We start from the raw sequence: 25111 nt of genomic DNA, 5'->3' as shown, positions 1-25111 counted from the left end.
CAATTATCGAACATAACTTTACGTGCTGCCGACGTCGTATATGTCATTTCCGATGGTTACTGCATTTGTGACGCCTTTGCGCATCACGTTCTTGAAACATTTTAAATGCTAGAACATTCTGTAATCACCCATAACAAAAAAAGCTCTGTATGAGTTATCAGTCACCAGCTGATTACATTGACCAGCCGGCTACCTGTAAACAAGCTAGGAACGAAGTTCATGCTTAATTTCAGTGGAATTTAGTCGCCAACTTCAGTTTATTTTGCCAAGTTTTCCGAAAAACTTAGCCTCGGAACGATAGGATTCGCCATCATGTGGGGAACATGAATGAGCTCCATGCATGCGCTGGCTCAGCACGCCTATTTTTGTGTGGGACTGTGCATAATGAGATGGGCTCCGTATAAAAATCGTGATAAGGAACTTTAAATCTTCTAGTCGGAATGTGCGTATTTCGGGCCTAAACTCTAGTGGGGTCCACAGTGGTTCCTTCCCCCCTCCCCCCACCTCTGACGAAATCCTAGATCCTCCCCTGCACGTGACACACCGCCGCCGGCTACGAGAGGTCACCCGCTGGCCCAGTCGCGCGGCGGCCGACCGCAGTAGGTCCGAGTGGGACAGACGCACCTCCAGTCTTACGGGGTGGGTACGCTGGGTGCCCGCTGGAATGAAGACAGGTTTTGTGTTGACAGATCGAGCTCGCAGTTGACTCAACGACACTTTACACAAGTTGCGTAGTCACTGTCATTGAGACTTGACAACGCACTCAGCTGTTATGGCTGTGTGGCGTCGTTTGCCGCTCAACTTGACGTGAAGTGTGGGCTCCGCGGAGAATTGAACCCGCACCTCCGGTTTTCCCAGTCGCGCAGTTTCTCCACGCTGGGCCGGTTGTATACCCTTTGCTCCGGTGGGGGTAAATTTTATCCCTTTTGAGATCTCAACGATTAAGACAGCTAGAGACACAAAGTTATCAGGGTGGATTGGCCTGTATGTGAACGTACTTGTGTCAAAATTTGAAGTTTCTTGGTCCGACCTTAGTTTCGAATCAGTTCGAACAAGGTAAAATTCCTGATTGGTGTCCAAAAGACCCCAGACCTCCTCGTGCAGCCGCCGTGAACCTAGATACCTGGTTTAAGGACAAACTCATTGTTGTTCATTTAAATTCAGTGATCTTGTTTGCCCTTTAAAAGGTCATGGTGATCAAAAACCTACGCTATTTTGTCATTCAAACAAAAAACAGACGTCAGGAATTGTGCCAGATGGTATGCTCCTAAAGGCAAAAAGTTGACCTAGGCCATTTTAGGCCAGTTACCTACCCTCACTTTTAAAAAACCCTGTATTTTGCCGTCCCTGGCTTGAATAAATCTCAAATGAACCCTAACAACTGCTGCATAAAGCAAGTTCTCGAGTAAAAATGTAGACTAGTGTAGACCTCCGGCTGACCTTCATACCACACTCGAGTTGAATGGAATTTATTAAAATTTTTAATTCAATCGGTTTATTGGCTAAGAAACTATCTCAAAGATGTATGGCTTCGTCTAACACTCCTTTGTCGCATCAAATCGAACGATTCCTCAGAAATTTCCTTCGCTGGCAGCCACGGCCTAACTTTGACCTGTCATAGGTCAGCGATCTTACCACGTACACTATAATCTATTCCAAAAGATCTGCTATTCAAATGCCCACAGTTATGCAAAATTTGGCGTGACTACATCGCGCCGGTTGGAAATCATTCTGGAAAACTATTCGCCGAAAGGGTCAAACCGATCTCCTCACCCGAGCGCGCGTTAACGCCGATGTGTTGACCGCAACACTATCGGTACCCCTAACTTATAAGGTGCACTAGGGAGAAATATTACGCATGCATGAGACAAAACCGATCGCCTTATTCCTCGTCGAATAACCCGGGACCACGTTTTTCTCTCTTCCAACATTTTCCCTGAATGTCGTGGAGAGTATTTATTACCCAACCGCAAAGCCCACATTTCATTTATTGCTCTTTCTGCATCGCACACACAGAGGTAACATACGGAGGTGAAGAAAGGTATACAGAGGTTACTCACAGCGGGCACACGACATGGGCGGCCATCTTACTTACTAGACGGTTTATAAATATGCTTTGCACTCTTACACTGGTTATTCGACGAAGAATAAACCTAAGAGTGCCGTCCTGTGTTAACGAAACTCTCACTGAGTGAAACATTTGTGCTGCTATGTTTGGTCGCTGAACCAAGCATTAAACAAGGCCTAAGAAGACGTTTCTCTTATGTGTAACCATGCGCAAAAGGAGCGCGATTCAGTCCTCGCCAACGCAACATGACTAGCGCGACTGACGCAAAATGATGGCGATAGTCTCCATGCAAATACTGTCACCGTTCCACCCCTTGAAGTTGCACCTTCGGTCAGACGGCATACAGTTCACAATTATTGTTTAATCGATCAGTCAGAGGGACTCGATTTGGTCCCGATCAAACGCAGCATTTTCTTCTTTGAGCCGACGAACCCAGTGTTCCGTTGTAGCGGGCGCACGACATCGGCGGCCATCTTGGTTACTGGATGACCTATAAAGATGCAATTGCACTGTCACAAGTCATCAAAGCATTGATTGTGAATGCATGCAGTGGACATATGTTCACCAACATATTGTTGTGGGGGCCTCAAATGCTGCAGTCTGCCTACCCGATTATTCTGTACCGGACCGAAAAAAAGTCACGTGAGCAGGCGTGACAACACCAACATTCAGCGTCTGGGCTGTCAAAGGCCGCCTGATTGGTTGGATGTGACGCCATGGGACTATGACTCATCAGGAGAGCTTCCTTCTCTTGCAAAATTCGAATGCTCATTACGTCATTGTTTCATCACGTCATCGTACCTTTCACGACATTTATTGAGAACCAATTGGCGGACTTTATTCCACCTCTCCTACCAAAAAGACAAATAGCCTGGGCGGGTTCAATGCACGCTTTTGAATCATTTGTCATCCTTACCTGACCACCTTTGAAATGAAACCTATAAGTTAACTCTTGGCTTGATTCGCCGTTTGTGATTACGGGAACTGGCGGAAGGGAAGGAGGAGAAGGAGATGTGACCCCTATCACTTTCAAACCAAGAAATGTAAAGTTTAGGAGAAACACCACGGGATTAGCCTCAACCAGATCTCTTGATTGGTAATAAGCGATCAGTTCTGAGTAAAAAGGTGTATAGTGTTATGCATGATGTATGGCTCGTTAAAGGGAATGGTCTACATTTGAAGATATTGAAGCTAGCATCAGATGTGATGAAATAATCCCACTTATAATTATTAATATACTTCGAAGTGGAAAACATTGCTCTAGACAACGCAATCTCTCTTTGTAGTAAATATGCTCCTCGTTACGCCATTGTTTTATTACGTTATCGTACCTTTCACGACATTTATTGAGAGCCAATTGGTGAACATTATGTCTGCAAATCGCGCTCACGAATGCCAGATATGAACAACTGACGATTTTTTTCCTTGCCGTGATCACCGCATGACTAATGGAATAGCAGGATTTAAATGGCGTAATTATGGCGTCATGGATACTTGGTTGACCTTGAAATGGCCCCCTCGAAGACGTCTGCACGTGTTCGTGGGCGTCTAGATCAGAAACTAAAGGGGTTTAGATCTCGAGAGGGGCAGGGCCGTGACCTATTCCGAATGACCTTCAAGATAGCTATTTCAGTTCAAAATCCCAGTCAAATGTGGAACACTCCCTTTAATATAGAAATGCTGGCCCGCACCTGGCGGTCCGCGGAATCGTCAGTTGCCGCCCATCGCCCATGCCAGCCGTAGATAGTCGTTCAATGTTCTTAAAAAGCCGCTGCTCCGAACCAGAAATGCGAGGGACACGTTTTTGGGTTTCGAAAATACAGGCAATGGCGCCCCATATGACACTGAAAATTTCGGCCCGATTTCACGACATGCCAGTGAGGCATCCTCAGAAATCTTAGGGAGAAGAGGTCGCATCAATTCCCTACCCTTATCAGGGGAGGGCTGAGGGCAGCGCGCCACCTTTTTTGTACTTTTCGCTTCTTGTTAGATCAGAAGCGTATAATTAGATCAGCAATACCAGTTTTCTGAAAATCCTTCTGAATAGCTCAAAACTTCGATTTGAAGTAACTGCTCCTTCGGAGAAATATCATTGGACTCCCTGCTCACCACTATGAAAGTGATACATTTCATTTGCCTTGCCTTTTTCAACGTATGTAATTGTTAATATTTGCAGCACACTAATCTGTCAAAATTTTCGTGTAATACATACTTCAAAAGCTTGAAACACTGTTAAGTCAAAAAGATGTACGAATATGAAACTATCATCTCGCGAGTTTGACGAAACGTTATACTATGACCTTATTTTCTCCCCTATCACCTTTACCACAAAGGTTCTTTTCGAAGCGCGCTTTGGCTTTGGGAATGGGATATCACATGGTCCACAACGATGCTCTGGTTCAAACTTCAATCAATGTGCTTCTCGGTAACACGCCCTTGCCTCCCGCTGGGTCAATTATAAACGTTCTTTTATTTACACCAGTGGAAATACCACGGCGGTTGTCATGACAATTGCAGTCTCTCTCTCTCTCTCTCTCTCTCTCTCTCTCTCTCTCTCTCTCTCTCTCTCTCTCTCTCTCTCTCTCTCTCTCTCTCTCTCTCTCTCTCTCTCTCTCTCTCTCTCTCTCTCTCTCTCTCTCTCTCTCTCTCTCTCTCTCTCTCTCTCTCTCTCTCTCTCTCTCTCTCTCTCTCTCTCTCTCTCTCTCTCTCTCTCTCTCTCTCTCTCTCTCTCTCTCTCTCTCTCTTCTCTCTCTCTCTCTCTCCTCTCTATCTCTCTCTCTCTCTCTCTCTCTCTCTCTCTCTCTCTCTCTCTCTCTCTCTCTCTCTCTCTCTCTCTCTCTCTCTCTCTCTCTCCTCTCTCTCTCTCTCCTCTCTCTCTCTCTTCTCTCTCTCTCTCTCTCTCTCTCTCTCTCTCTCTCTCTCTCTCTCTCTCTCTCTCTCTCTCTCTCTCTCTCTCTCTCTCTCTCTCTCCCTCTCTCTCTCTCTCTCTCCCTCTCTCTCGCTCCCGCTCCCGCTCTCGCTATCACTCCCCTCAGCTGTGACCCATATTCAGGCATCAGGCGAGTGGATCAACCGCTGAGACACGCGCATGGCGTTCTGGCGAAGTTGTTTATGCTACATCCGAAACGATGACTGGACTGTATCTTGTAACCGCGTCTTGCAGCCGGGCTGTCAGGAGTTCATGAGCAGATCCCCAGAGTTCCTGGCAATCCCATTCGCAGCACAGAGCGTCTATCAATGTCATGCCGCGATACCTGTCCTTCGTGCCATACAAGGCAGCCACCTGCAGGTTCGTCTGTGACAGCAGCGGGCGTCAGTGACCTTTTTTGTTGTTGTTAGGGCCACACCCATTTGACCACGATTGTATGCCCTTGTAAGCTGTAAACAAAGTTTCTGTTTCAGGCTGTCGGCAGGAGGCAAATTGGCTGTTCGCAATTCAATTCATTCGGACGCAATTCATATGCTTGGGAACGGTTTCGCCTACTGAAGAAGACAGTACCGAAGTGCAAGCTGAAACCATAGGCGGATCCTGGGGGGGGAGGGGGGGGGGGGGCACGAGGCCATGCCCCCCCCCCCCAGCAAAACTCTGAGAGTATGTTTTGGTCCCACCCTCCAAAAAAATTCTCAGAACTTCATAAAAGTTTCGTCTACTTACCTCAAAAGACGTACCTCGAAATAATAGCCTACATAATAGCAAATACATAATAGCAAAATAATACCTCAAAATGAGGGTTACGAGCTTTAAGCATGCATACTGTATACAGAAGATTCAAAAGCATTTCGGTGCTTGAATGGTGTACCTGCCAGGTACTCGCGAGAGGCACCATGCGCTGGACTCGGATCCCACACCAGCCAGCTGGCGACGAACGGTCGCCCCCCCCCCCCCACCAAAAAAATTCAGGCTAAATCCGCCCCAGGCTGAAACAGCTTGACGCAAGCCGTTTTCAGCATGAGCTGAAAACAAGATTGTAGAGGTACTGAAGAAAAAAGGAACTAAAATATGGTTGAGAAATGACTGAGGTAGTAGAAGCAGCATGTGTTTCCGGTGTTTGGGAAAACAATATAGAAGAAATACCCAACATGGTAAAGTAATGTGCTGCGTAGCTGCGTGATGAAAATAGAATACTCAACAAACTGGCCAAACAAGCCTTCATTAAATCACTTTTTCATGGGGAGATTGGAAACGATCAGGGTTACACGCCGGACGAGTCCTGCTTGAATTTAACCTTTTAACTTGAACTGACCAGCCATTACACTGTCAGACCTTTTGAAAAAAAACAAATATGCAACTATTTATGGCTGGCTCGTGCAAATTTTATCAAAAAGACGCAAATTTCAAGCAAAATGCCGCACAAATTGATAAAGACTTGCATAAACATATGATGGAATATGCTCACTTATGACTATTGGCATACTTTTAATTGGAAAAGACTACTCCAGACAACAAAGTTACTCTGCTAAGTATACACGTTCCTCAATGCGTCATTGCTTGATCACGTTATCTTGACTTGTACAACATTGATTGAAAGCCAATTAATGGCCGTTATACTTGGAAATCATACCCTTGCACGCCGGATATCAAGGGCTCCACCATTATATTTTCTTTTCGTCTTGATCGTCGCATTGCAATGGAATGACAGGGTTTGAATGACATTATTTGGGTGTCCTGGGTGTCTTGGTGACCTTAAAATAGTCTCCTTGAAATAGTCTGCACATATTCGCGGGCATGCGGAGTAGAGAATAGAGGGGTCTATATCTTACGAAGGGCATGGCTATGAACTGTACCGAATGATCGTCAAGATGACTATTTTAGTTCAAAATCCCATACAAATGTGGAACGCTTCTTTTAAATATCAATGCATTATGCCAGAACACTCGGGTAATAGCACAAAATTATATCAAAATCAACAATGCATATCATAATTAAAGGCATGGATCATGCAAGAAAAAGAGCAATACTCAAGGAAACGCGAAACGAGCGCTGAACGTTTACAGTGTAACTAGCTTAGTCAGCTGCATTCTACTGAGCGTGACATCGCAGTTTTCATTTTCTTTGCTCGCTTTTCTTGTGAAGCAATTAGTTGAAACCTTCTTTAACATTAACATAAGGTTAAGTTTCTATTTATCATGTCCTCCTTGCACTTAAGCTCCAAAAGGTTGGGGCCAAAGTCATCGTTGTGGGGCCAAATCGGGCATTGCGGGGGGGGGGGAGTGGTCCACCCAAAAGAATACATGACATCCGTGCGCTCCCTCATGACGCATTTACGCGTGCAGCCGGAAGTGCAATGAAAGACGGAGGGCGCCGCTGTGCGTCAGCTGAGTGACTCAAGACTGCCATCCGTTGCACAGATTTAGCTTAGATCGCCCTGATATTGCTTGGACATGATGCAACTCACCCCACTCTCCCCTACCAGAGCACTTTAACCCTCGCCCTGATATGGGTGGGGGTGCCCCTCCCCCCAAGGGTTTTTGAGGAATATTTCACTGGAATGCTGCGCAACCGCACCCAAATTTTTAGTAGCCCTTGGGACGTCCATTGCGCGTGTTTTGAATAAAAAACGTGTTCCCAGTTTTTCTGGTTTCGGAGCAGCGGTGGCTTTTTAGAAACACTACACTGCGATCTAGGGCCTGTTATGTTGTTAGTGACCTAACAACATACAAACTAGTACCAATCGTGAGATCTTGTTGAGACCAATCCACTGGCGTTTTCCGCCAAACTCTTTCTTTATTGGTTTGGAAACACCACGGTGGTCGTATCAACCCCCTCCCCTCACTCCCTCTCCCCTATCAGTCTGCTGTGCGAAAAGCGGCGAATCAGGGCAAAGGATAAACTCCTTTAAGCAAGCAGTAAAACGTTAGTAGACTTGCATGGCGATGGGCGAGCGTTCTTGGATCCCAATTTGATCATTCTCGGTGAGACATGACGCATCACACTTTTTCGTGACGTCATCTGCTTTTTATGCGCATTGAACAACATCCGTGAGAACAAACCAGAACATGTGGAACCAGCTGCTAGTTGTTGGCAGAGGCACTGGCCACAATTCACCAACATATCTCAAAACAAATATGACTTATAGGTACGGCAGTCAAGCACAGGCGATGAATGCTACCATTTCCTACAAATAGATAGCGAACACGAGACGCTGCGGTCTGACCCGAGAGTTTGGACCACACGAATCTCATAGCCGTGTGTAATGCTCTTCGTTGGGACCAATGTCCACCAAAAATACTTGCGTCCCCGCATTGTGTTGGTTACCATTGCCGAACAATAAATCACTGAAATCCACCGAAGTTCTTCACTGACCTTGCCAGGCCTCGTCCGACTAATGCAACCATGGTCGTTGTCATAGTGGTTTGCGACGCACTTAGCTGCTGGGGCAACATGGCGTCGCCTGGCTTTTGCCCTAGTAGTTGTAGCTAGCGGGAACCGCCCGCCAACTAAGGCAACTAATTTAGATACAATGCTACCTGGAATTTTGCGCATACACGCTACCAGTGAACTGTGCTGTTTCGTAAAAGACAAACGTTTTAACCCCTTGATCAGGTCCATTGTAATGGGTTAACAATTATATCTGACTCCATACGCTTAGTTTTCGGCATGATCTCCATAGGAGTTGATGGCTTTCAAGTCTCTTACTGCCTTACGCGTTCCGCGTCGCACAAAGCGTCTTACCAAAGTAGTTTCGTCGACAATTGTGTGGATTTTGCAAGTGTTCGCGGCACTGGTCGTCGATTTGCATTCTTTTGTAAATGTCCTGCCCCTCCCCCCTCTTGAATTGTCCCCGCCCCCAATGTTGTTGGGAGTTAATCATCTGAAAAGTTGACCATCATACAAAAGCTAGTTTTGTTATCCTTGTGCGTAGCGGCGTCGCCATGGAGGATGCAGATACAGATAGCAATTTATCATATACCTCCATTTCATGGGTTACATGATGTCCACGTCGATACATGATGGCGGAATACTTTGTCCACCATGTGCTCATAGTATATGAAAGTCGATAAACGATAGTTAAAGCGTAGGTAAGAAAACAATTACATTGGTCAATACATGATAGCTAAAGCGGAGGTAAAAACAGGCAAAAACAGATAAAGCGTAGGTAAAAACACAATTACACTGGTCAATACATGATAGCTAAAGCGTAGATAAGAAAATAATTGCAACTACCTGCACAGGCTACAAATCAAAGATGACACGGACAAAATGTGAGGTAAGATGCAGCGCGGTAACTTGATCCCCGCAACCCCAAAATCATTTCTTAAAATTATCAGAAACTTGTGATAATGAGGAATACACCCTTTAATAAAGGGCTACTTTATGCCGATCAAACGTAACCCAAACTCGATGTTGTCCAACCCAAACATGATATTGACGCGACTGAGAGTCTTTGATTCCAAGCGATATCTTATCTGCTACCCATGAAAGGCTACGATCTAACAATGTTTCACTCAAACTTCGAGATTCTTTGCTGTGTGGTCTGACGAGAAAATAAAATCAGGTAGCAGAATGCACTTTTTGGTTGGGCATCGTTGTTTTAAAAGATAGGTTCAGTTCTGAAATTTGATGCACCATGCACAAAACGAAGCAACAATGTTGCTGGGACAGATTTTGAATCGGGTTGTATGCTGAAAATGAGTTGTTGCTTGCACCCCATAACATCACTTCATTCTTGTAATGGAAGTCGAACGGACCCATCACTCCTCGGGCCCTTATCGCAAAAAGCACGAAAGGACCTTCATTGTGTCATGCAATCACATGACTCTCGGCTGCCCCGTAACCAGGCTGACACTGTCAAGCCAGCGACCAAATGGTCCCCTTTGGCGAGCTATATACGAACATTTGTTCTGGAAGGCAAGCCCCGCACCACGCGTTTCGCCACACACGAATGTGGTCAGCATGACTGCAACGCTCTACTCAAGTCTTGCTTCGGCAGCGGTGATTGGTGTGTCTTAGCGGCAATGCAAAATTTTGCCAGCATTTTGCATGTTGCAGCCAGCGGGTTCGAAGAAATGCAATTTCTGCTAACTGCCACATCACCGCACCTATTTTTGTCCAAGTATATCACCTGTAACCTAGAAAGCATGCAGCCATGCTCGGATTAACGCATGTGACCCTTAATCACTATGTTAGTATCGTTGTTACGCATTTTTTACACTCACACTTGTCCCGCACTTATTAGGACAAAATTACGGAAAAAATTAAGTTTCGTCTGGCATCCTGTGACCATCGTGTTTTAAGATGTTCAGCTGAGCGCTTTTACCATTTCCATAGAATTCAACGATTCGAGTTTAAATCAGACTTTCAGACTGCGAGGAAGACATGCATTGATGCGTCGAATAAAAAGCTCTACCGCTCAAAAATGCCCCATCGCACGCAATGGAGTAAAACTGATTTCGTAGACTGGTCTGTTATAACTTTGTAATGCCGAGGTAGAGCTAACCCACATTAGACTGAAATGTCTTGTCTGTCTAAAGATGACATGTCAATCTCCGGACATCTACGTGCGCCTCAGACGCGTCACGACAATCCAACATGCGCACAGTTGACTGTTTGGATACGACGCGCAGGGATTTGAATTCCGAGACGTAAAAAAACGAAATACGATAGAGACCTTTAACCATAAAAACGTGTTCTAAGCATTAGGTCACTGGTGTTCATTTCAGGCCAGTAACCTCATTTGAATTTCAGACGGTCATGGTGACTATGGAACAAAGGTCACTGGTGTTCATTTTAGGCCAGTGACCTCATTTAAATTTCAGAGGTCATAGTGGCCAAAAATCTGTTGAGAACCTATATCACCCACAAGCCTTTGTGAGACTGTTTTGATCTTTAGTTGATAGAAGCGTGAAGGAATACGTTAGGTGACATGTTCCTAAGAAAACGGCTGATAAGAGTTATCCTAGGTCAGTGACCTTCTCTGACCTGTAAGAAGTTTATATGAGATGCTTGTTGACGCCCCTGTGTTTGAGAAAGTCGAAAAGGCCTCAAAACTACGCTATTGGGCACGCTCCTCACTGAAAAAAAAACATTTTGTTTCTAACCTCGGTCCGGCCTTCACATTTAACCCCAGCCCAATGAAATTAGTCATAATTCTGACTTCAATTGGCTAATTGTCTACGAAACTGTCTCAGAAATATACGGTTTCGTTTGGCATTCCGTTGTCGCATCAGACTGAACGATTCCCCAAGAATTGCCGCTGTTGACAGCCATGGCCTGGCTTCGACCTGCCATAGGTCAGCGAGCTGACCATGGATGTCTAATTTTCTATGCCTAAAAATCCGTTATTCAGTTTCCATTGAACGCAAAGTTTGGCCAAAACTTGGTTGTTAATATGCTCGTATGCTTACCTCCCTACAGAAAGGTGCGCCTCTTAAATATACACCTACCAACACTAGAACGGGTACGCCGCGTCGGTCGGAAATTATTCTGGAAAACCCTGGGGGGGGGGGGGGGGGCATTGAACCTGACCCGCCCGCGTGTTAATAATAAGCCGGTATGTGGCGGTCTCACCAATACTACTCGCATTTTCTAAACCACACTTACAGCACCATCCAAACTTATCCTCGTCGTGTTTGCAGCGTATTTTTACGCATCAATGTAAGCAGTTTGGTTTAAGTTTTCATCCCATCAAGTGTTGATCAATGTAACTCGGTGATGCAATGCCAAAAAGTTTAGTTGAAAAATGGACACGGCGCCAAAATAAAGCCAAAATTGTTGCGCCCTGCTCGTATCTCACGAAAAATCTTAACTGTCATAAAGCAGCGCTGTTTTGCGGGGGATGGTGGGGCACTGTGCCTAAGGGCAGCACAATTGGAGGAGGTTGTGTAATTCGGCCAGGTGACTTGGGCCCCAAACACTGCAGCTGAATCCATTAATGAAACCGGATGCTTACCTCACCATAGAACCGTACGTTTCTCGTATGTAGCTGTGCACCTACCTTAACACCAGACCAATCCCTCCCCCGTAATTGAAAGATCGTGGTTGCTCTCACCACCAGATACAAATCGTAACAGCTGAGCGGATAAACGATGCAATAAACTGCACACCAAGGGCCATGAGACACGCGAGGGTTTGTGAGGTTTCAGAGAAAAGCTCTGGAGAACGAGTATGACCTGAGTTCTCCGTGGTTAATCCCTGTACCCCACAACCAAAATACGTGCCGCCTCCCATGGCCGCTATAAAGAGCGTCTTCGGCGCCCTAAAGCCATCACTAAAGGGACGCCTGCACCAGCCGAGCAGAAGAGGCATGTGCGTACAGTGCCTGCTCCCTAGTTCTCCCCCCTGCATGACTATATTACGCTGCTTAAATTAAAAATTGCTCGACAATCATGCAAAGCTAAAAATATATATATATAGCCGGCAATCAAAATAAAGTGGGTTTAAATCCGGTGGTGAAATAGGGGGCGGGGGTAGATTGCTGGAACTTCGGTTCGGCCTCCAATGATTTACAAAAACTGACACCCCTGGTTTGCGAGCAAGAATGACTTAGTGCATAAGCCGTCGCCCTTGTCAAGTGCTTCAGCGCCCAACAGACAAGCCTTTGCCTTTTTCACAAATATTGAATGTAGTGCAGGCCTCTTGCCTTCACGGCTCAACAACGGAGCAGTAACGCATCGCACAAAGGTCCCGATTTCATGTCAGGCAGCGATACCACCATGTGAGGCGTTCCTTTCCAACTATTGGCTCCCGGCCATTCGGAAGGAGACTGCTGCTTTACATAATTTCCACCAGTGCTAAGAGGCTACGACACGAAACCATTCGAGTTCCGTACATTGATATCCCAGCCACTGGCCCAGTCAGCGCGAGCCATTAACGTGCTTGTAGCCCTGTTCAGGGTGGTCGGTACGCCGCAAAATCAATGAAGGTATCGTGCTGCGCACGGCACATCGGTCACCGATTTATAAGTGAGACACGGCAAATAAGAATTCCGAGACGGAAATGTATTGCTTTTGCGGACGCGGACACGTGAAGGGTTGGCGCAGAAAGATATAGAACACAACGATTGCAACGAACGTGTTGCGAGCAAATGATTATTTCGCGTAAATTATCTGCAGGAGAGTCTGGCCTAAAACCTGCAAACAGCTGCTGATGGCGAGCATGCGACAACAAAAGAGATTAATCGAGCGCCGTAGGCCGCTGCTCAGCGGAGGACCGAAGCTCAGAGTGGTGGTGATGATCAAAGCCAGGCGTCACAGCCCGGTGCCTGTATTGGGCTTCATTGCATGCATGCACACTAACAAATGTTGGGTCACACAAGCCAGTGAGTATACAAGACCCGACTTGGCGGCGCCGTGTGCTCACGGCCGCCAACGTACATGTACTGTACATTCATGCCACTACGCTGTGCGCCCGGCCAAGGCCAGTCCCCTCCCGGCCGGTGGCGCCAGTGGATAACACGCGCCATACCGGCGGGCGGGGTCTCACAGCAATGCATCCCACCAAACTCCAATGCATAGAGACTCGAGGCACTCGATAACCCCGCGAGCCCGTTTGTGACTAAGCGGTAATCCTGCCAACCTGGCCGGCAGAGCGGCACTTCCCAAGCTGTGAATGGAACGCTGAAACACGCACGCGCGGCTTCGGGAACAGCGCACTGAACACTGAAACACGCACGCGCGGCTCTGCACACGGTACACTGAACACTGAAACACGCACGCGCGGCTCTGCACACAGTGCACTGAACACTGAAACACGCATGCGCGGCTTCGGGAACAGCGCACTGAACACTGAAATACGCACACGCGGCTGCGGATACAGAACACTGAAACACGCACGCATAGCTCCGGGTACAGCACACTGAAACACGCGCGTGCGACTGCGGATACAAAACGCTGAAACACGCACAATGGGGGCTAGAAAACGGATCACAAGGGGCCAGTTGATTACACTCGTGCGCGGCTGGCAGCCCGGTGCCATGCGAGCGGGACGGCAGCGAGTCGCCGGGGAGCTGGTGCGAGATTCGAGGCCCCTCAGAGCTGGGCAGGCGCGTGCAGCGCGGCTCAGCGACCGTCGGTGGCGGTCTGCGCCCAGGTGAGGGCGCTGCGATCGGCACGGTCGGCAACAGAATGGCAGGGCCTCCGAAGGTGCGGGAGTTCACTAAGGACTTCTCTGGATACGGGGTACCGACGAGAACGGACGTCCACGTGGTGCTATCATCCATCAGGAAGGTGGTTGATGATACGGATCACATTAAAGTCAATGGCTACGCCGTGCATCGAGCCCAGCGTAGGCGGAAGGGCCATGCATGATGACCAATACGGATGCGTGTACACTGTCTTTGGATCCAGCCCAGGAAAGCGACCTGCAGGAAAACAGCAACAAACGAGCGAGACGACTTGGTCAACATCAAGACAGGCACTGGAGGAGAGCACTGGTTGCAAGAGGCGCGGGGCTGATCAGCCGGCACGAGACGGGCCACAATGGCCGCCACAATGCGACACGACCCCACTAGTCGGACCACACGAGATCGATCCGACCTCTTCATTCGTCCCCACTGCCCTGTAGACGGACGCTGCTCGTCGGTGTCGGTCGCCGAGGGTGATTTGTGTGGCCTGCACCGCCAACGCAACTGCCTCTGTCGACCTCTCCCTGAATTGACAGCAGCGGTCGACAACGCACGGTACGCCGCGACGCGGCGGGAATAGCTCTGGCAAGTGTTGACAGGCTGTGTCGCGCACTATTTGGCGCCCTCCCAAGCACTGTGCTGCCCCGAAGCCAGCTTTCATGGGGCGATGATTCAGCCCGCTAATCTGCAAACTACACGCTGCGCTCGAATGCCCGAGACGGTGCACCAATGGCAGAGCGCTTCGCGGTGATCAGCTGGCGAGAATGCGCGGCAAACACCATCTTCTATGGCGCGCGGCCACATGATTGGCAAGCGCTGGCGCACGATGGCTGAGCACCGCTGCGGCGGCTGTCAGAGCCGCGGCGCGGCACCACGGCCGCCGCCCGCTGGAGCGGGAGCGAGCCTGACGCCGGCCGGCGGAACCACCCCCAGAGGACACGCACCTCGGCGGCACGCTGACTAGACGCTCCTCTGGACCCGGGCGGGTGGCTCCGGCGCCGCCCGGTCCGGGCCACGTCCCACATGCGCCACGGTGCCGTCCTGGTCGGTCGCGTCGCTCGAGTCGGCCTCAGTCGCCTCCAGCAGGGCCCGGCCGCACCAGAAGTGAACACGGCGGTGGTTGGTGAGGCGAGCACACAGCGGGCGGCGACGGCGGGGGCGGCGGCGGCGGGGCCGCCTCGCCGGCTCCGGCCGCGTCGGCCCGTCTACAGTCCGTGCTCGTCGATGGTTCCCCCCAGCCGGACCGAGCGGCGCGCACCGCCGCCGTCAGGACTGCGACGGCTGACATCCGACAGCGCTCCTGCCAACAACGAACACCGTGTAACGACTTTTCTGATGTGAAATGCCACTCCGAACAGCATACAATATCACATACGGATTTTAACACCGCAAAATCCAGGTCCAATCGCAATTTCTAACACCGGTGGCGCGGTTGCGTGCAAAGCCGCGGGGCAGTTGTCCGTGTAATCGGCTGGGAGCTTCAGGAGGGGTTAAACATAACTGTAGTAGTTTCGAGCAAACTTCTCATTGACGCACAGCGGCCCAAGTGGGTTTTGCACACCGACGCGAGACAAGTGCCGTTATACGGCTCCTGCCTGTCTGGCGTAAAGCCTACCACACAATCTGAAGACACTAACATAACACTAATTAGCATCACCAATTACATAATCACAGTGCTCGCGCACTACACATGCCACCAGGCTCCCCAGCCACGTATACTTTCGGATCGACAACAAATCCCACTGCGCTGCCTGCACGCCCGTCTCGGTCGATCCAACCGTCTGAAGCATCTCGGCCCCGTGCCCACCCGCCCACCTGGTGGCGGTACCGGGACAGCACTCCCCGTCCCCGAACGACCCCCGCTTGGTGACGGTACGGGACAGCGCTTCCGGTCTCCGGGTGTCCCCGCCTGGTGGCGGTGCCGGACAGGACCTCCCGTCCCCCGCCTGGTCACCTCCCGTCCCCGAGCGTTCCCCGCCTGGTAACGGTGCCGGACGTCACCACCTGTCCCCGAGCGTCCCCCCGCCTGGTAATGGTGCCGGACGTCACCTCCCGTCCTCCGCCTGGTAATGGTGCCGGACGTCACCCCCCCGTTGTCCGCCTGGTGCCGGTGCCGGACGTCACCTCCCGTCCCCCGCCTGGTAACGGTGTCGGACGTCACCACCTGTCCCCGAGCGTCCCCCCGCCTGGTAATGGTGCCGGACGTCACCTCCCGTCCTCCGCCTGGTAATGGTGCCGGACGTCACCCCCCGTCGTCCGCCTGGTGACGGTGCCGGACGTCACCTCCCGTCCTCCGCCTGGTAACGGTGCCGGACGTCACCACCTGTCCCCGAGCGTCCCCCCGCCTGGTAATGGTGCCGACCGTCACCTCCAATCCTCCGCATGGTAACGGTGCCGGACGTCACCTCCCTCTCCCGCCTGGCGACGTAACCGGACGTCACGTACCGGTGCGGCGGCGCAGCTCGGCCAGCCGCTCGGAGTTGCGCTCGGTGGCCGGACTGTCCCGGTCGGCCGGCCGCGGCGTGTCCAGCACGCTCGAGTTCAGGTCCAGGCCCGAGTCGTTACCGGCGTCCTGTAACGGCACCGCCGGCTGGTCCGTGACCGGTTCGGCAGAGCAGCACCCGCGCCCAGCCACCACCACCCCGCAGCGAAACAGACGTAAAATTCGAGCGGGGACCGATCGCATCGAAGCACGAGCGAGCTGTAGCGGCAAGACCGCAGAAGTTCACGTTGCGACATTCCCAATATCCCATCACACCCGCTACACGGCTGCAGGCCGCTTCCAGGGTGTGGCACACACCTTCAGCTCAGCTGAGCGCCGGTTCCACACCATGCACAGGTAGACGCAGAGGAAGGTGATGGCCATCTGCAGCACCAGCCAGATGAGCACGTTCTTCACCACCGTCTGCTTGAACAGCTCGCGGCCGAACTTGAAGCAGATGAAAGCCTCGGCCAGCGTGATGCAGATGTACACCCAGCACTGCGTGCCGATGCGCTTGCAGCGGTAGTCCGTCACGTACGAATAGTACTGCCTGCAACCATAACAGCCACGTCAGGTATCCACGCCTGAGCAGATCACATCATTATTGGAGTAACCATATCCTGGTGGGACCCGCCGTCGGCAAACAGCTCCTCGCAGTGGCAGTCAAACCCAGACATTTCCATCATGAGCTAGACGTTACAAGCGACCGCTTGGCTCGCGAAGCGTAACTGCCTGGCGGCGGACGCAGCACAGTCGGGCCCATGTCCGCCGTGGCCGACTGCAACATGGCGCCGGATCTGGGAGCGACGCAGGCGGGCAGGAGGCTGCAGTCGCGACTGTAGGCCTCACTGGTGCCCAGTCCACAGAAGACAACACGAGCGCTGTCGGACCGGCCGGTCGCGGGCGACACCCCAGCCCGGGCAGACGCCGCCGGGCGGGTGGCCGCGCTTGTGACTACACTGACCGAAGGAGAGGAGGTCTAACACAGACAAATTCGTACGGCTCAGTGAGTCGCCGAAGCGCGGCAATACTGACTCCCAACAGCGACCGTCCGACCGCACGCCTCATCTCCGCTCTCGCCTGATGGTCGGCGCCACGATGGGGCCCAAGCAGATGATGCGGATGAAGTTGAAGGGGTTGTGCGGCGGCATCTGGAACACGTGCTTCAGGAAGAACGTGTTGAGCTCGGTCAGCTGCCAGAATATGACCAGCAACGAGACGGCCAGCACGCGCTTCGGCGGGCTGTCGGCGTCCATCCAGCGCAGGTGGGTCCACGACTCGGGCGTGAACTGCATCAGCGCCCGCTTCACCTTGCCACCGGCCGACGAGATGTCCCTGCGTGGGAACAGTGACACGACTGTGGCTAGCGATCGATCGTGAGCGACAGAGCGAAATCGCCAGAGACGCGTTTGTTGCGGCCACAACCGGTTGACAGCGGCAGGGGTAGTTGCGACATTGTCGGCGGTTGGGCAAGTTGCAGGCCATCCGAAACAGCGCGCGCACCGACAGTTGAGTTGAAGCTGCTACACACGCTAGACAGAGGGGTGCTAGTACGCCCGGGTTCGGTGGTGCGATATTTGGCCCCAGGCGGTGTAGGTTTCGGATATTTCGACAGATTCCCCCAAACACGTCGTAAGACATCTACGCAAACATCTACGCGTCCCCAAATTCGAGAACCTGGCACGACTCAAGCAGAAACCTACGCACTACCCCACTTGACTCACGAGCACTTGGATTTCCCTAGCGTTTCAGATGGGGACCATATCTCGCAGCCTACTGCCCACGTCGTTGGCCCGCTACACTCACTTGATGCTCTCCCAGTTGTACTCGCGCATCTCCAGCCAGCGGCACACCTGCATCCCGATGAAGATGCCGATGCCGTTGCAGATGAGGATGTCCAGGATGATGGCGTCCCACCAGCACTCGAATGAAGTTCGGCAGGAGATGGGCAAACAGCAGCTGCGAACGCCCAACAGCGCAACTTAGCTACACCAATAGCGCAACTGACGGACAAGAACGCCCGCCACCGCACGACATTGAAAACGATATGCACACAGCAAACACAGACCCCCACGACGCATCAGGTACGCATTCACAGCTGGCAGGCAATCAATCACCGCAGCATCATTCAACTGACTCGGCGAGTGCCCCTGGGCCGCCCCACGTCAAACGGCCGCTGTGGCCCGTCCGCCCCGACAGAGTCTGGGCTCAACCGGCGGTCGGGCGCGGCCCGCGGCGGCCCCGCCCCGCCGCCCACCTCCGTGATCTCCCACATGACGGAGATGGTCCAGAGCAGGCCGTAGTGGCGGATCAGCACCGCCTTCATCATCCAGCCGAACAGGTGCGCGAACGCGAAGATGTCCAGGCTGCTCCAGATCTTGTCGAACGTCAGCGGATTGCAGTTTTGGCCCCAGTTGCTCTGTGGAGCGGTCGGCAAACGTGACGTTGCGGTGAAGCACTGCGCAGCGGCACTGCGTTGGGGCCGCCATGACCGCGGCTTACCGATGTTAGCGGGGAGATGGCACCTACCAAAGTCAATGCGCAGTAAACGCGGTTTCATTAGTGAGAATAGCTCACCACTGGCAGCCTTTACAAAAGATCTTTAGAACCCACCCAGCAACAGGACATGGATTCAGTCGCCAGTCGAAACAGAAGCAGATGGGTAAGACGGTAATATTAGCCTTGTTTCTCGTAAATAACCAGGAAGAAAGAGATATAAATGCATTGATATTTCGGCTACATGCCTTCATCGAACCGAATATGAGTGATAAATTCAAAACAAAAATTGAACATCGAATTTGCCACCCATATTCGTTTCGATATGGGCAGGTAGTCAAAATGTGAATGTATCTATGTCTCCTTCTCCTGGTCATTCTACAAGGAGGAGAAATGCTCCTCAACAAGACGCTCCTCACAAACGTGCGTAACAACCTACGTAATTTAAAAGTAGAAAGTAAATATGAAACTAACAGAACGGGCTAAAATTTACGTCGTGGCTCGAGCAAGAAAGCCTACAACCACCCCTGCTGCCTCTGTGATGCGTTGCCGGACCCTGTGGCGACGAGCGCGGCCCTGGCGGGCCTCGCTTTGCGACGCAGGCCGCCGGGGTTGTTTTTCTTGTTGGAAAAATGTGTAGTAGAAATCCTACATTGGGAGCGGGTAAAGGCGGTACAACAAATACCGGCAGCGGGCGGTCCGGCATATCCCACCATGCGGCGTGAGCAGCTTCGAACGTAATCAGCTTAGAACGCGAACAGCTTCGCACGTAACGAACTTGGCACGTGAATAGCCTCGCACGTAACGAGCTTGACACGTGAACGGCTTCGCACGTACCTCGTCCATGTCGATGGTGAAATTCTCCAAGTCTGGATAGAAGAATATGAGAATGCTCCGAACCGTTTCGTAGTTCTGATGGGAGAAACGGGTTGTTAACACAAACATAACCTAACCAGTCACCCCGGCACCACTCGGATGGAGCAGCCTGCAAGCAAATGGTACCTCATGCATGTAGTCCTCATCACGCACAAAATCCTGGCGCCACACTCACAGAAATTCTTCACGTAATGGGCGGTTATACGCGATGCAAGGTTTTACACCGGCCACATGGTACATTGCTTGGCTAACGTATATATGACACAATACGGCAACACAAAACGGCGAACAACATTTTCCCTTCAATTGCGGCACGTACACTGTACGTTAAATGCAGTTGGTATGCACACCATCTCAATGGCGACATGGGCCGTCTGAATTACAACACAGAACAACTACCATTACTGTTCAGTAAAGCATTTTTAAGCCACTTCATCTCTGAATTTGGACCGTACCTGGAACAGGATGAACAGCATGAACATCAGGTAGAGGACGCTGCAGCCGAAGACGATGCGCCAAAGCGCCGGATGCGGCCGCGTGAAAGGCCCGTTGGGAAACGTCAGCACCGAGACGATGAGGAAGAAGAATATGACGCAGCACATGCCCGTCCAGATGTTGTTCTGGTGGCTGATGCTGTCGTCTCTGAGGACAGACGGCAAACCGCCGTCAGGCAAGAGCAACGCGGTGGACATCATAGAAGACGGCAATGTGTTACCGACGTCGCGCCGGCGTACATGAACGGGCGCCCATGCCGCGCTGGGACACGCCGAAGCAACTCGATTACCGTCATGTGGCCGAGGCCAGGCTCCAGTCCAAGTCACTTCGGTAGCACAGTCTGACACTGTGACCACGTGACTATCAATCATGTCATCAAACCTCGCAGGAACAGTCTCTACTCAGCACATGGTCGAGGACACTTTCTGAGGACAAGGGATTTTCATTTTCAGCACATTTTCCAGACATTTTGCTTAAAATTTAGGCATGTGGCTGATCAAAATTAAGTGTCTCAACCCAGGTGAAATTATTTTACGCGCTTGAGCTCAGCTGCATGTACTCACGCAGATATAATCTGGAGACACAACGTGCTCAAACTCATTGCGTGCTCCGTTTATACCTCAATAGTGAAAAACTCGACAAAAAATGCAACGAGCCCCAATCGCTTGACAATTGGGTCCCATCGAGTAGGGACTTGGATCAAATCTAATAACCTAAGCCACTTCGAATCCGGTACGAACGATCTATTCCACCAAACAACTTCCAGATTCAGGAGGTTGGCGGAACCCCACGCCGGCGGCAAGTCAAGTACGTTCTCCTGAAACGAACGTCGGCGCTCTGAGCAGCGATCACGCCGGCAGGCAGCCAACTCGGCCGGAGACAGCCACATCAGCGGGCCAACTCGGCCGGAGACAGCCACATCAGCGGGCCAACCCGGCCGGAGGCAGCCACATCAGCGGGCCAACTCGGCCGGAGACAGCCACATCTGCGGGCGCCTACCTGGTGAATGCCACGTAGAGTATGGACCCGATGGAGAGCAGCAGTAGCGTGATGGTGTGCGGCTTGTAGAACAACTCCATCGATATGTCGTCCACCTGGCGCTCATTGATCTCGTGGAAGTACTCGGAGAAGTCCGAGCACGAGGACGTTGTTCTCGACCGGCCGCCCATCTTGAAGTACTCTGAGGAGTAGCAGCACAACGTCGTCACAAAACGACGCAACAACAAACGCGAGAGCGGTCCGTTTTCATAATGCATACGGCGCCAAAGGCTTATACAGCCGGCCATCTTTGACAAGCAAAGCAAATCAGCTTGATCAATCTGCCGAAAGTCCACGATTCATCAAAATCGGCCAAAGTCCACCATTCAGGTCAATGTTCACTAATAATGTTCGCCCGCTTCTGCAAAATAACGTTGCTTGAAAATTGTTCGCTATAAGTCCGGTCAGGCCCGACAACTTTCACGGGCGAACTTGAAGAATGGGCAATTGTATGCAGTTTGCAAATTGCCAGCGAAACATTGCGAAAAAAATTGGGGTATTGTTAACAATAGAACTACATAACGGTGTACCTGGCATGACTCAATCACTCTCAGTTTATGTCCCAGTGTCTTGTATTCGAGGTAAATTTCAAAAAAGGTGGCACTGGCCGATTTCGGAGCGATAGTAGAGCAGCTGGCAAGACAGGAATCACTCGGTCTGCGGCCTCATTTGGGTGTACAGTAACGCTCCACCTCCAGCAATGCAATAAATACGTCGCAGCTCCTCCTTCAGAGCCAGCCAGCCACTACAAAGTCAATGTCTCTCCAGAATCACACAAACCACCCGTTCACGGGCCCGCCCGCGAGCCAACTTCCAACAGATCCCCCCCCCCCCCCCCCCCTGCGACCGATCTGCCCCCGGCGACCTTCACAGCGGCGTCACACGGAGACGGCAACCCGACACCCAGCTGCACCCGACCACGATATATCCCATGCGGGCCGGCGGGCATCCGCCTGCACCCAAGCACGATACACCCAACGTACGCCACCGCACACCCGGCTGCACCCGGCCGGGACGTACCCGACGCGTGCTGCCGGACATCCCGCTGCACCCGACCGGGACACACCCCATGCGCGCCGCCGGACATCCCGAGTGACATCCCGAGCCCAGCCGTGACACACCCAATGTTCACCGTCGGACACCCGGCTGCACCCGGCCGGGACAAACCCGACGTACGCCACCGGACCACAGCTCGAACGTCGCCAGAACTCAAGCCATACACGCCCTTATACAGCAAACCGGCGACATCGGTACCACGCACACAGCACTGGCAGTAAAACTCCACGCTCGCCGTCTCGCTACACCGGCCCCCGCCGTGTCCATGCGGCGCCCGGCGAGTACCGCCGGCCGGGCCGTGACGCGTAACGTAAACCACGGACGGGTCGCGCGCCACGATAGTGCCGTATCGAGCCGCCCAGCGGGGCGGGGCGGGGCGGGGCGGGGCGAGCCCGAGCGTGGGGTGACGGTGGAGAGACCCAGCGTCCGGCTGAACTTTGAACCCTCCTCCGCCCACCCCCGTCCACCGGGCCAGCTGTGGACTGTGAACCCTCCTCTGCCCACCTCTGTCCATTGGCACTGCTCTGGATTGTGAGCCCCCCCCCCCCCCGCTCTTCCCACCCCTGTCCGTCGGCACCCCTGTGGACTGTGAACCCTCCTCCTCCCACCCCTGTCCGCCGGCACCGCTGTGGGCTGTGAACTCCTTTCTTCCAACCCCTGTCCACCGGCACCGCCCCAGAGTGTGAACCCTCCTCTTCCCACCCCTGTCCGTCGGCACCAATGTGGACTATGAACCCTTCTCTTCACACCCCTGTTAGCTGGCACTGCTGTGGACTATGAACCCTTTTCTTCCCACCCCTGTCCACCAGCACCGCTGCAGACTGCTAACCCTCCTCTACCAACCTCTGCCCACTGGCACTGCTCTGGAGCTGGTCACCAGCGATACCACAGATCATGTGACAATGGCATGGTGGATGACAATGTTACACAGGCCATCTTTGTCATCACATGTTGCTGCTTAGAGCAAACTCTGGGGGCAACAGGAATCCTCAAGGGTCAACTGTGTCAATGCCAAGTGCATCATGGCAGGTTTCAGTAAAAATTACTAGCTTGCTCCTAATGTGAAACAGACAATACCTATTAGAGTTGGTTTGCATTGGGGGTGGGGGTGGGATCTGGAAGAACTGCTTCTTGAATCACACATTTTGTCTTGCAGAATTAAACATACTATAACACTTTCTGCAGTCACTTTTCAATTCTAACAAGGCCTACTCAGAGCAGCATTTCACTAGCAATTCTATCCACAGCATTCTGCAAACTGGAACTGTTCATCACAGACATCATGATTTACACAACCATCATGAGAATGGGTACCTTCAGTAAACTGCACCTATACACAAGGATGCTTCCCTAATTATCAACCAACTCAGCAGGCTGACATTCTGAGTAGCATAGTCTTTTTTAAACAAAAACAAAGAAAAGAAAAAATACACTCAAAAGGCTGATGGTTAAACCTACTGCCTTTGCCTTGTTGTTGTTTTTTGCCAGAAGTTCTTTCATTATATTGCAAGAATTGTATCACCTTTTTCCTCATCATAAGTCCTGTGGGAAGAAGCAAGGGAGACCACATCCATTTAGCATGGTTTTTAGTGAATACTTATATTTTAACATCATGCAGGATACTGATAGTCTGTGAGACAGAAGTTCCATGCATGGTTCTGCGCATCTAGCATTTATTTTTTAACATAAATCAGGAATTCACCTAATATCCCTGAAATGTTCTGAAAGCTGAGGAGTTAGACTAAGTTAGACTATGTGAGGATGGAGAGGGGACACCATGTTTGCTTCTTCTAGTTCTTGTGGTCTGTATTTTAATATGCACATGTGATGCAAAGGATGCTGATTCTCTGTGCGGTAGAGGTCCAATGCATGGTCCTTCATCCCCCAGTACCCATCTATATACAAAAGCTGGGATAAATAAAATGCAACATAGATATTATTATGACCCACCTATCCTACAAAACTAAGACTATACCTACAAATGCTTCATAATTTAGGTAGGGTCTTAGGCTCGTCTTAGGTGATTTAGGTTGCTCTCTGTGCCTCAGTGTGCCTCGGTTATGTCGAATGAACAAACACCAGTTATGAACCTGTTTTCCAAGCATACAGATGTTCAGAAAAGATGATCATTTCTTTCTGACCCTCTCTACTTCACTTAAATAATCCTGCAATATGTTGGTAGCACATTCCACTCCCCTTCTTTTCCATAAATGGTGTTAAGTCAAGACCAAACAAAAGTGAAAATATTAATGCCACTCAGAACCTGTTAGAGTTGAACAGCTGTCTTTAGGAATCATTCTCATCTGTCCATCTATTCATCATTTTTCTATGGTGTAAGGGAATGACTTACTTTTCAATAACAATTGCAATGAATTGGTGGTCTAAAAATTAAACAAGTGCCTTCCACTCCTTTCAGAAAGCGGGGAGCCTTATAGCGTCACGCAGTAATCGAGTCTTATCCAAAAACCGCCGTAAAATATCTTGAACAAAAGCATCTTTATAACGCACCTACCAACGCGTCCACCGGTACTCCCCCGA

At 51.1% G+C, this 25111-nt stretch overlaps 1 protein-coding gene across 1 annotated transcript; it reads right to left on the bottom strand.

Annotated features, from left to right (window-relative positions):
- Positions 1-13236: 13236 nt before the first annotated feature.
- LOC119103418 (phosphatidylserine synthase 1-like) lies at positions 13237-22561 on the bottom strand. Its single transcript, XM_037226948.1, is given in 11 exon segments — positions 13237-15430; positions 16576-16702; positions 16931-17162; positions 17693-17947; positions 18419-18537; positions 18539-18571; positions 18870-19031; positions 19946-20020; positions 20440-20626; positions 21479-21659; positions 22538-22561. Coding segments are annotated over 10 exon segments (1455 nt in total). The 5' UTR covers positions 21649-21659; positions 22538-22561; the 3' UTR covers positions 13237-15335.
- Between the last annotated feature and the right edge of the window lie 2550 nt (positions 22562-25111).

The sequence above is a fragment of the Pollicipes pollicipes genome, unplaced genomic scaffold (assembly GCF_011947565.3).
Source record: "Pollicipes pollicipes isolate AB1234 unplaced genomic scaffold, Ppol_2.1 Scaffold_5724;HRSCAF=6776_pilon_pilon_pilon, whole genome shotgun sequence".
Lineage (NCBI taxonomy): Eukaryota > Metazoa > Arthropoda > Thecostraca > Pollicipedomorpha > Pollicipedidae > Pollicipes > Pollicipes pollicipes.
The sequence above is the reverse complement of the archived record's forward strand: the minus strand, read 5'-3'. Positions and strand labels throughout refer to the sequence as shown.